The sequence below is a fragment of the Apus apus genome, chromosome 1 (assembly GCF_020740795.1).
Source record: "Apus apus isolate bApuApu2 chromosome 1, bApuApu2.pri.cur, whole genome shotgun sequence".
NCBI classification, from domain to species: Eukaryota; Metazoa; Chordata; class Aves; order Apodiformes; family Apodidae; genus Apus; species Apus apus.
The window spans coordinates 199,040,805-199,053,166 of NC_067282.1; the positions used below are offsets into that span (position 1 = coordinate 199,040,805).

The 12,362-nt window shown below is 45.7% G+C and overlaps 1 protein-coding gene across 7 annotated transcripts in view; it reads left to right on the forward strand.

Moving 5' to 3' along the window:
* Nucleotides 1-12,362, forward strand: part of FRMD4A (FERM domain containing 4A) — a 383,479-nt gene that overhangs the window by 272,161 nt on the left and 98,956 nt on the right. For all 7 annotated transcript variants that reach the window (XM_051608133.1, XM_051608143.1, XM_051608117.1 and 4 more), the window contains exon 3: nucleotides 6,697-6,791. In XM_051608133.1, coding sequence (XP_051464093.1) covers nucleotides 6,697-6,791 — 95 coding nt within the window. The remainder of the gene's footprint in view (nucleotides 1-6,696; nucleotides 6,792-12,362) is intronic.

The window sequence follows — 12,362 nt, forward strand, 5'->3', positions numbered from 1 at the left end:
CAGCCCTGGAGTCTGTGCGTGACCACAGCTGGGTTATCAGCACAAAAGTAGTGCAGGTAAAGCACTGGTACTGCAAAAAGTCTTTAGTATTGCAGCACCTGGCTTAGCAGTGTCTCATCTCTGTGTTCTCATGATGTGTCTCACTGCAAGTCCCTCCAGCAAGGAGACAGTGGATGGTAGTGGTCTTTTTTATCTAATGAAACGAAGCATTACTAAGTGTGATCTAACTACCTGGTTCCCACAGTTCAGTGTGTCTCTGTGCTGGATGGATTCAGGCAGTGCACATCTGTCCATATGTTGAAAAGATGCATTTCCCAGAAACCTTCTGCCACGGAGAATTAGGGAAAAGCTGTGAAATGGGGGAGGGGAAATAGATAGGCTTGTTTGACAGTTAATAAAACAATAAAATATACTCTGTGTGTGCCTGTGTTTCTAGGGACGTACCAGCAGCTGCTAATACCATGTCATCTGTTTTTCATTCGTGGCACTGCTGGTCTGTGGATAGATAATCTCTCTCTATAACTCACTCATTTCTAAGCGTAATGGGAAGCTGTCACTGGGAAACATGCTTCTCTGCCAAAAGTGGGCAGCCTGTCTTTCCACAGGGGAAACACATGACTCTGGAGTTCCTTGGGCTGCTCAAATCCCAGTAACATTGTCTTTTAATTATATTGAATATTTAATACTGGAATGCTTGTGTTTCTGCTGTATTTTCCATGATGACAGAATTACCTGCTCAAGCTACAGAGTAATTCTTGCACTTCTTTGATTTTGCTGGCTGAGATAGGCAGATGTTTATTCCCCTGGTGCTGAGCCAGCTGAGGTGCCCATGACTTGGTGAGATGAGGTCCCAGTTGCACTTACAGTGTCACAGTATCATAGAATCATTCTGGCTGGAAAAGACCTTCAAGATCATCGAGTCCAACCAGTACCCCAACTCTGCCACGTCCACTAAAACCTGTCCCCTGGCACCACATCTATGTTTTTAGATGTCTCCAGGGATGGTGGCTCAACCACCTCCTCAGACAGCCTTGATCACCAAGTCCAGCTCCCACTGCAGAACAGGACCACCCCAAAGTTCACACCATGTCCCTGAGGGTGTTGTCCAAAGGTCTCTTGAATATTGTCAGGCTCAGTGCCATTACTGCTTCCCTGGGGAGCCTATTCCAGTGCTCCACCATTCTCTGGGTGAAGAATCTCTTCCTACTGTCCAACCTAAACCTCCCCCTCCACATCTTTCTACCATTCCCTTGTCACTTGGGCTACCTGGTTTGCAGCCCCCAAGGAGAGCCTCCTCAGACAGTGGCACTGCCCTCTCAGTGCAGGATTTGGCCTGAGTCAGGTTAGATATTTGCAGTGTTGATCTTCAACTGAGTCTGTCACTAAGGCTTCCAGGAGAGAAATAGGTATTTGTAGGAATTTTGGCCTGTTTTAGGATGAGATGAGTTACACTAAGAAGCTTCCCTCAGCCTGCAAGAGGACACTTCTGCCCAGAAGCCCTCTTCCTGTGGCCAGCACATGCCCATAAGGCAGGAGTATCAACAATAAACCTGTGTGACAATGACCTTATCTACTGTTAGGAGGCACAGAAATGAGTTTTGCAAGTCACTTTGTGAAGCAAAGTCTTGCTCTGCATCACCTGCGTCTCACCTCCTCCTCTCCCTCTCTCCAGCACTGAGGAAGTCTCCCATGAGCAGATCCCAGCCTGCTCCCCTAGGGGGTCCAGCAACTCATATAAGTGGGCTCACACTAATGAGATCTTATCCAATAAAAGGTTGGAAGAGCTGTGATACTCAAGGTTTTTTTCTGAGATTGAATCAATGGGACCCATCCCTCATGTAGCCTCCATCTCCCCTTCCCAAGATGGTTTCAGAGCTACCCTTCCCCTCTTGCCTTTTGGTGCTTGCTGGGCTCTGCTGTTACTCAGGGAAGTTGTCTTGGCATCTCATTGGGAAGAGACACCTCTACAGAATGCACCTGTGGACAGTGCCTCTGTACAAGTGCAGTGCATGGAACAGAGACTCATCCCCTGTGGTTAATTTGTCAGGGTTGAATGTTCCTTAAAATGAAGCCAAGGAGATGAAGGCAGAGCTTGGACACTGCATGCACTGAAATTATCTTGGTGTGGTTCTCTCTAGCACAGGCTGTGCCTGCAGCCTGGGGCTTGGGGGGTCTTTAAGCAAGGGGAAAATGTAAGGAGGCAGCCCTGGGAATGTCAGCCAGCTGTGATCCCATACTTACCTTCTTGCACTATCTTTGGTGCCTTTTCAGAAGCTTTCTTGGTGCAAGTTCAAGTCACAGAGCTTCTATTGAAGCTTAGTTCCTTCCCTGTCACCTCCTGACATCACTAATAAAGCTCTCCCTTTCCTCTAAGTAATTATTTGAAGAAGCTTACACTGGTTTGGAGGGAAGGGAGTGAACTCACTGCTTCAAGTCTGCAGGAGCTGGGGTTGCAGAAGAGTCCTGGCCAAGTGCTCGCTGTGCTCCTCGCTGCTGGGACAAACCTCTCAAGCATGGTCCACGGTACAGCAAAGGGTGACTGGATCATTCTGCTAATAAGGAGGCAGCCCCTAATGAGTCAATCTCTGGTCTCTGACCTTTCCAAGAGAGAAGGGAGAAACCTCAGAGTGCTCTGACTCAGATCCAACTTCACAGAAAATCTGCCCGCCTTACAGATGACCAGGAATCCCCTGGATGACACATTGATGCTGCCATGCTTGGCAGGTGGATTCATTCACCCTGTATTGAGGTACTAAGTTTTGTGGGAAGTGTCCTCATGTTTGTAAGACCAGAGAGTCCAGACTGCAAAATGTTGCTTGTCCCAGACTGGAGCAGGAATTGGGGAGTACAGGTAGGACTCCAGAGCTGTGAAAGCACCAGGCTCACTGCTGAGCTAAAAAGCTTCAGGGACAGTATCTTTGGCCACAAAATGACTGGTGCATGTGCCAGAGACTCCACTCTATGGGAGCATGGGTCCCTCAGCTCTTGTCCTGGGAGGGGTAGAGCCCTTTCCCCCAGGGACACAGCTCCAGTGTGCTGGGACCATGACCAGGGTTCTGTTGATTTCTCTAGTGAAAGTAGCAGTTGACTTATAGTTCATTGTTCTTCATGTGCAATTTTGCAAAGAGCGTCCTGTAGCTGGAGGGAGCAGCAGGGGAAACCCTGGCTGATTAAGGTTTCTCTGACAACCCAGCCCCACCAGCAAAGCATGCTTAGCCCTAACTGCTCCAGCTGTTGGGTTTCTGCTGGTGTACCCAGTCCCAGGTTCAGGTCTGCCAGCTGCAACTCTGACATGCTCCCCTAGGCTGCGTTTCCTGATACAGGTTACATGGAGGATGCCAAGAAGGTGTGGGTAGGAAGGAGATGAAGAGCAGCAGATGCAGGGGGGCTTTCAGCAGCAGTCTGGGCAGCTCACAGTGCGCCATGGTCCAGCTCTTGCAGCTCTATAGCACTGAGGACAGGGTTCTGATTCTGGTATGAATGCCACCTGTTATTCCTGATTTATGCTGTCCCACTATGTTGGATGCAGAAGGTCCTGGGCCCACTTTCTATTGATTTCCCTGCTCTCACAGACCAGTCCTCATTTTCTTCAATGTGTCTGTGACGGAAGTTTTATTAATGCAAAATGAATATCATTCTGGAAAATGAAGTCCAGCAATTAATAATGAATTAAAACAACTTGCCACAGGCATCGCTAATGAGCTCTTTGTCTGCGTGACTCACATGAAAGGAGGTCATTGCTCAGCTGTTCCCATCATGAACAGCAAGCAGATTAACCATTAACTTCAAGCACGTGGATCTCCCCTGAGACGGCAAGAAGAGCTGCAGCTTGGCTTGTGCTTGAAGGGTTTTACAGCCCCTTTCTGTGCTGTGCAGGTTTGTCTTGAGGGTCTTTGGTACCACCTTCCTCCTTCCCCTCTGAAGACTCAGGTTGCCCATCTGTGTTGGGAGAACACAGTACTTGTCCCACAGAAGGGACAATAACCTTGCAGAGCTTAAGAGGAGGGTGGAAAGTAATCTTGGAGGGGACTAGCAAGGCTTAACTTCACCACCATAAGCCTCTTTGGGGACACTGGCACAGAAACTAACTTGGCACCACTCCAGTGCTGGGTCTGCATCTATTGTTCTTTTCCCTTATCTTGCAAGGCAAAGGGTTATTCTGCCTTATCTGCTACCACAGGCTTTGGAGGAGGCCCCATGGCAAGGGCAGTGGAGATCATACCCCTGCCAAGCTCCAGGGCAGGAGAGGGGGGGGTTGTGCTGGGAGAGGAGCAGCTGCATGGGACAGTAGAGAAGGGAGGTTGTCACACCATGCCAAGACCTCTCTATGGCCTTTTCTGCAGGCCGGTCTTGCTCAGCAGAGATAAGGAGGCAACATGTTGCATTTACCATTTTGCTTGGGGAGAGTGGCAAAGGGCAGGTGCTTTCAGGTGCTGCTTCTCACTCTATGCCTGGGGCTGGATCCAGCAGTGCGTGGGACAAGAGACACTTGGCATCACTTCTCCATGGTGTGGCTGGACATCAGAAGGGATTTTACACCTTGTCCAGTGACCCTTGTGACAGTGTTGTCTGGCTGGGGCTGAGGAACTCATTCCTTCCCCATGTCCATAAGCAACCTGTTTCACATCAGCCATTTATTGCTCTGCTTTCTTGTGTCTGTTGTTAAACTGAAAATTCATCCAGTGCCCCCAGTAAGGGCCTGCACTGAGCCTGTGTACCTCTGAATTCACATGGCAGTCTTACCATCCTCTTCATCACCATATCTGGGTACCTCATAAGCCAGACTGTAGCTTGTCCTTCAAAAGCTGTGGGAAAGGGAGGTTCATCTTACAAGGGACAGGGATGCTGAGAATGGCCATCCCACGCAGCACCATGCCAGGAGAGAAGTATCTGAGGAGTCTCCAAAGAGACCAATGTAGCTTAGGGGCTCTTTGCTTGGGTCCCTGGGGGGACTCAAGGGGACAAAGGACAGGACCACAGCCCCACACCTGGTTGGCTCAGTAAAGAGTGCCATTCAGGTGTCTGGGAAAGGCAACACAGCAGCAGAATAGACATAGCACAGACTCCAGTGGTCGTGCCTGAGAGGTCTGACTTGCGAATTCAAGTGAAGCTTCTTGCATCTCATTTATTCATTATCCACCAGGCTGTTCTTCCTACACAGCAACTTATCTCATATTTGGAGGCTGCCTGAAGCTAGTGCTGCATTTAGGCATGGCTGTTGCTTCCTTCTTTGCTGGCATGATCTGGAAACCACCCTTGCGTTGGGTGCGCGGACAAGGAGCAGTCCAGATGTTGCTGGTAACTGCTGGAGGACAGAGCAGGCAGACGGGTGGGTGGAAGACAGCACAACACTCACATGAAAGCCAGGGAAGTATTTCAGCCTTGGCTCAGCTGTGTCAGGTACTAAGATGGTGCTGGGTTGAGGACCATTCTTAGACAGTGGTTGAGAGTTTTCTGAATCTATTTGGAAATTAAGTACAAATCGAGGTTTTTTTAAACACAAGCTGTGCTTGTATTTAGGAGGCAGGACAGTCAGTTAGGACAGCAGGGTTCTCAGGTCTCTGCCACCTATTTTTTGCACAGCATCAAAATTTCATCTCCATATAACAACTGGTGCATGTCTGGAGTAACTCTGACCCAGCTGGCTGGCAGACTTGTTGGGGCAGTCAAGCCTGCAAACAGCTTAATTTTCCCTGAGACTTGCAGCACAGAGGTTTGTAGACCAAATCCTGATGAGAAATCAATCACCAGGGGATGCTGTTGGGATCTCTGCCCCCGTCTGTGCCAGTTCTGCTGTGACCATTACAGCTCTGGGATCTGGGGCTATTACAGGCTGTGGAATCACAGGTCACATGTACTTGGATCCTTTGTACCCCTGTTTCTGTTTCCTACCAGTGATAGTCGGGACAAGATTTCTCTTATGGCCAAGACTTCATTAGTCCAGTAAGAAAGACAGGAGCTTAGCAGAGCTGGTGAAAATTCTTACATGGAAAAGGACATGTCAGACTTAAAAGTAAAATAAGGTCTTGCAGAAAAGGCAGAATTGCCCCATGGGAATAAGGCACCATCCTCTGTATGGAGTAAACAGCTTCCTGGAGCTTGGCTTTTACGCTCTTACAAAGGTTATTTTGAAAGTGTGTGTTACTTTCCCCTCTTTCCTACCAAGTGCTTAAATTTGAGGACACATCCTTATCCCTAAACAACAAGCAATACTGAACAGGAAACTATTTTGTTCTGTCATTCACTTCTCATTCGGTTCTGTCACCTCCTATCTTCTGGCACTATGTATTTTCTTAGTGTTATGAGCATATATCTGTGCTGTGTGTGTGAGAGTGGGTGTCTGAAACGTGTTTGCAAAGGTCCTTGATAAAAAGCTTTAACAACTAAAATTATCAGAGAGGCATGAATGAGCTGGTCATGGTAGATCTGAACACTGGCAGGGAGCAGGGCATCTATCTGCAGAGACACTAAGCACTGAAGGGTCAGTATCACCAGTTTTTTAGTATTTGCCTATGAGGGCAACTACTTCTTATTTTAAGGAGCTAATGTTGCTTAAAGATTTAGCTTGAACACCAGAGGGAAGATAAAACCAATGTCAGACAAGTACCTTCAAGGACAGCATTTCCCTCCAGAAGCATAGTGCAGCTTAATCCAAGTTCTCCATATTAATCACTTACTTTTATTCTTGTTTTCCAGCCAAAGCTTTTGGCCAAGGAGTTGCTTGACTTGGTGGCATCTCATTTCAACCTGAAGGAGAAGGAGTACTTTGGCATTGCATTCACAGATGAAACGTAAGTGCAAGAAATCAAAGACTTAAGAAGCAAATCTGAGATCACAGGAAATCTTGGTGGACTTTTGTCCTAAGCAAAATGATCAGCACAGCAGATCTGTGTACCTCAAGGTCCTAGATCAAGGTCTAGGGAGGAATGGACCTCACATGGAATCTGTCCTGCACTGCCTCTTCTTCAGAGGGCTGGAGGCCTCTCTTGGTAAATTAAGCATGGCTGGAAGTGCACAGAGGCAGTAACAATCCCTTCCTAATTCTGTCTTCAAAGAGTTGGTGTCATTTGGCATTGGTAAAAGGTTACCTTAAGCTCCCATGGACTTAGGAACCACAGTTCAAAACTGTTACCAGATTGGAGGAACTGTTCAATTAAAGTGTTAATCAGTTTATTCAAAAAGCAGGCTTAAAAGTAGTGATAAATTATTTAAAAGATAAAAAAAAAAAACCCTCACAAAATTATACTATTATTTCTCATGTTTTAGATCTCAGATTAGAGGTTCTTTGAAAAGGGAAATAAGAAAATGTGGGAAAGGAGGGGATCACCAAATTTAACATATACAAAAAGCATTCTTAAATATAAAGTTTCCATTATGGAAAGGATTTGGCCTTGCTAGGAAACACAAAACAACCTTATGGCTGAGCTAAATCAAAGGATGACACAGCAGTCACCTCAAGCAATGTTGGTTGTTTGCCTTGAACCCCAGCTCCCAGAGTCTAGTATTACCACAAAATTGGAGGTTTTGTCTAAAGACAGGCCATTTCTACCCCTGTTTTGAAAGGCAAGTATAAAATTAGCACTGGAAAAACATTAAAGGTCTGTCAAAAGCTATGATTGGTCCTAGACTTTGACCTCTCTGCTACTGCACAGTCCCTGCTACTGTTTTCAAGTTGCCTATTTTCTCTCTGCAGTTAGACTGTCCTTGGCATATAGGCTGTATCTTGGATGTGCCCCCACCATACCCCAACTTAGTTTGCAATAGTGTTTTTTTGTATATTAATCAGGAAGAGGCTTCAGACACCTATACTGTTTTAAATAACCAAGATTTTCAAGCCAATTCTGTGTTCCCAGGAGAGCTGAGTCAGCAGTATTGCTGTCATAAGCTATCTCTGCTCTCCCGCTGAAGCAGCAGCAAAATGTGAAGTTCCTGATGGAATAATTATTTGGGATCAGGTAATCAGTGGCTGCTGGATAATTGCACAAGCATATCCACATTCAACTCAGCAGCAATCGTCCCTCCAGAGCCAGTTCCTTTGGCAAGCACCTGCCTTGAGCAGTCTGAGGACATCTCAGGACTCAGCTCCAGAGGTGGAGGAATGCTCAACATCACACACATAGAAAAGCAGGACCCAAATCAGAGAAGAACTCAGAATCCATCCCATCTCACTGACGTGAGCAGCTGAGCCCTGTAGGAGATCTCCAACCCAGCACACACTAATGAAACCAGTCCTCAAAGGAGGCGCAGCAGGAGGCACTGGCAACTTATAAAGCAGAAGAAGGAAATTACTCTTCACTAGGGTGTTATTTCTCATTGGAGAGGGCAAGTTACTCAGTGGGTGCTACCTGAGGGGTGCAGGAAAGCCGTGCAGGGAAGCCAAAGGAGACAGAGATGAAAATGTTCCTGTTACAGCACAGGTTAAAAGCAAGGAACACATCAGACAGCAACCAGATAGCAGCTGGGCAAGCCCCAGCTCTCAGCTCAGCTGAATGCGCACAGGGCTCCCCAGGGAGTGCAAGGGAAGCTAATGAGGAGGTGTCAGCAATTAGAGATAGCCCAGCCTCTCCTGGGGCTTCTCAGTTTAACACAGAGCAGCGTGAGCAAAGATCTGGGTTAGCGATGGGAGGAAGCGCGAGAGGCTGATGGAGGCTGTCGAGGCAGAGCTCAGGGATGTGCAGCAGATGCAGATGTATGCTCACTGTCTAGATGGGATTGCAAAGGGTGAGGTTGGGACATCCACTTGGTCACCTTCTTGACCTGCAGTCAGTGCAGGGTGCATTTGAGGAGATGCTAAGGCAATCCAGATGATTTGGGGACACCCTCATTAAATCTAGTAAATGCAACCCAGCGACATGCCAGTAATTCTTAGGTGAAATGAAGCTTGGTCTGCAGCTCTTCTGCTGTCCCACAGGGAGTCTGACCCTTGCACTGAAGCTTCTTCAGTGCTGTGAAAACAGCCTTGACAAAAATAATACATGTATAATATTTCCTCTTCAGTTGTGAAATGCTTTGCATAGAGTTGGCACAAGCAACAACTGTTTTATTTGACTGAACACAGTCAAAAAATATACCTGAGGGGGTTGAGCTGAGTCTTGGAAACATGTCACCTTCAGAAAATAAACTGGGTTGTCTGTTTGTACCATGAATTTTAACCTACAATGGGGAATGGAAGTTTAAAAAAAAATACTTTCTTCAAAAAGTAGGAAAAACAGTCTGTCTCTCAATGTGTGTTTGCAGAGCACCTAACACAGCCCTGTAGCCCATCCAGACCAGGCACACAAAAAGAAAACCTTTAATTCTGTGACACGGGGCCTCGGGATTTCCTTCTTATCACTCTTCACTGAGTTTCCACTTGCCTTACTTGAAGAGAGCTCAAAACCAGCTAAAACAGAAAAATCCTGGTCATAAATATAGTCTGGGGTTGGCTAAATTGCAAGTTTAGAAAGAAGAAAAGCCACTAAAGTATTAAATCGATTTTCCTATTTAAGAGTAAAAGCTCTATGAGAGTAATTTATTTAGAAATGATTTGGACTGAGGATTTCCATTCATTAGTTGTACTCTATCATGACAACCTGAGAAGAAAATCAATAGAAACCACCTTTCAGTTGGCGACTTAATAGTTTCTTGTGATAATATAGGGTCATCACTGCATTCAGTGTGACTAAAATTAGGTTGCCAGACTATTATGGAGGAGAGAATAAACACCTCCTATTTTAATGATCATAGGAACACTTCATGGTGTGAGCCATTAACTGTGGGAGAGCACAGGTCAAAAGGGTGTCCCTGTACAGCACGTGGGGCCAAGCTTCACATGAAGCCAGAAGAGCTATATGCTGGTTGATTAACAGTGAAAAGGAAGGGAGAAAAGGCCTTTTTTTTTTTTTTTAGTTCCACTGAATATGAATCTCCGCTAACTGCCTTTCTCTTGGCATCAGCTCTTCCAGCATTCACTGAGAGCAAGTGGTCAGGTTTACCCTTCTGTTTGCTGCAGGTGCCCTGTCTGGGAATGGGCAGGTTTTCCACATCATTTACTTGTCCTTAGACTTGAGTCACCTGCTCCATGGAGAGCTACCAACTTGTGCATCCCAGGTTTTCCACATCCTCTACTTGTCCTTAGACTTGAGTCACCTACTCCACGGAGAACTACCAATTTGTGAATCCCACAGCTCCCCTCCTCCTTGGGCCCAACCAAAAGCTGACCCAATCCCTTTTGCTGATGCTTGTCCTCCCTCTCCAGAGCAGAACCTGCAGAGCTGCTTCTTCAGCTAACTAATATATAGGATAAAAACTGTAAGGGATTGAGGCCACCATAATTTGTGTTACACTTGTGCTAGAGACTGTATTAACATGCTAAGGTAATGACAGAGAGTGCCCTTGCTCAGGCCAGGACCCTGTGACCAGGGGGATGACAAAAGAAGAGCAGGAGAATAGGGAGAGGAGGGTACCACTCATCACTGGGGTACTCTCTCATCTCCAGGAGTTGGGGGGAACCTTTTAGCACCCTGCAGCCATGTGGCAGAGCCAAAATGAAGGACCAGGTGTCCCATGTTCTGGTTGAACAGCGAGTCCAATGGAGGGTGCAGCTCTCAGAATAATTTCCTGCTCTGGTGTTAGATAAAGTCCTTTGTCACCCCATCCACACCGTTGTGCAAAATTTGTAGAGCTTAACTCACATAGCTCCTTGAGCTTTGCAGCCCCTTCAGAAATACTTCTGTTGAAGGATTAAGACCTTAAATAAGAAAATCTGTGAGCTTAAAGGGTTTGTTTGTTTCTTTCATGATTGATGGAAATGTAAAATAGTTTATATGTTTTTTATTACGTGAACTGGTCTTTCTCCATTAAATTCAACATGAATTTAACACTGAAGGGGCGTGAGTTCATTTATTGGTCCAAATACCTTTATAACACAAATCAATGTGGATCCACTTTTCAGAAAACTGGACACTAACCAGTAAAACTATATAATTAGAACCACTTGCAGGCAAAGTACTCATTGATGTACCACTCTTTACTGCTAAAAGAAAACAGAATTACTGCATGCAATTGACAACATAAACCCTGGGCACCAAAATCCATACTCGGTCTGTAACCTAAATGGACCCAGTTTCTTTTTCTAAAAGTGATTATGTATTTGTTATTGACACACCAGTTTAACTGCCAACATGAGTACAGCTAACAGAGAAAAATTATCTGGCTTCCAATATTCAGCCTCCCTGTAGGTCACCCAAAAGTGTTTGCACCATTATTTGTGTACACAGTGATATAAATACCTAAATGAACAAATCAATGGCGATAATTAAACAAAAGCCACTTTGTGTCTCTAAATTGAACTGTGAAGGAGAAATCCAGCTAGAGATAGGCATGTATGAATGGGATACCAGTGCAAGCTGCCTAAATTGGTGCAGGAAAGCTGTCAGGATTCCTACATGCCTAGGGTTACATACCCATACTTTTCTGTCTTACATGGGATTGTGCTCCATGAATAGTTCTGAAGACAGCAAGACAGCTTCCAGAGCAAAGCATTTTGTGATGTACAGGCAGTGGAGTTTGGCTCCCTGAGAGACCACATTCACAGGCAGATGCCAGTGACTGTTCACTGCTGCTGTTCTCTACATGCCACACATGCATACTTGAAAACAAGGAGTGAGGTGACAATCTGCAGTGCAGAAGCCCTTGGCGATGAAAGATTGTAAGTGGTAATTGAGTACAGTGAGCAGTTAGCTCCTGCCAGTGATTTAAGTGACCTTCATCTGCTGAAGGAGCTTTGGATTTAAGCTCCATGCAGATGAGAGTAATAAAACTTTTCAACCCAAAAAATCAGTGGCAATTAAATGTGTTACTTAGTACAACCATGTACATGTGCAACATAAATGTGTACCCTGGTACACACACATATATGAATATATTCTTTTTGTACTGATTCTTTCAACCAGTTTCTCAAGTTAAAACATAGTGAGAATGAAAAGAGCAAGTCTTTTCAAAAGAAGAAATACCTTGAAGTGAATTACCGTTCTGTGCACCATGGCTTCTCAACCCTTTGTTGTACATGTAAGGCAAATGCAGACATTTCTGTTGCATAAACACAGAGGTAGACAGCAAGTCCATTGCCAGCAAATCAGTCTCGGTGGGAACTGGTGTGTAACACTGTTAGCTGCTGGTGGCTGCTGGTTTGGTAATACAAATGCAGCTGCACAGGTTCAGGATAGGATGTCAGGCTTAGTGTGGCTTTTACTTGCTCTGACAGAATTTTGTACCTTGGCCCACATGGATAAATGCTTGTTTTGTACTTTGGCTAGGAATGGGTGAGCATGTCAAGTTTCAATCCCCATGCATACTGTGGCCTTCACAGTTAATTTCAGCCT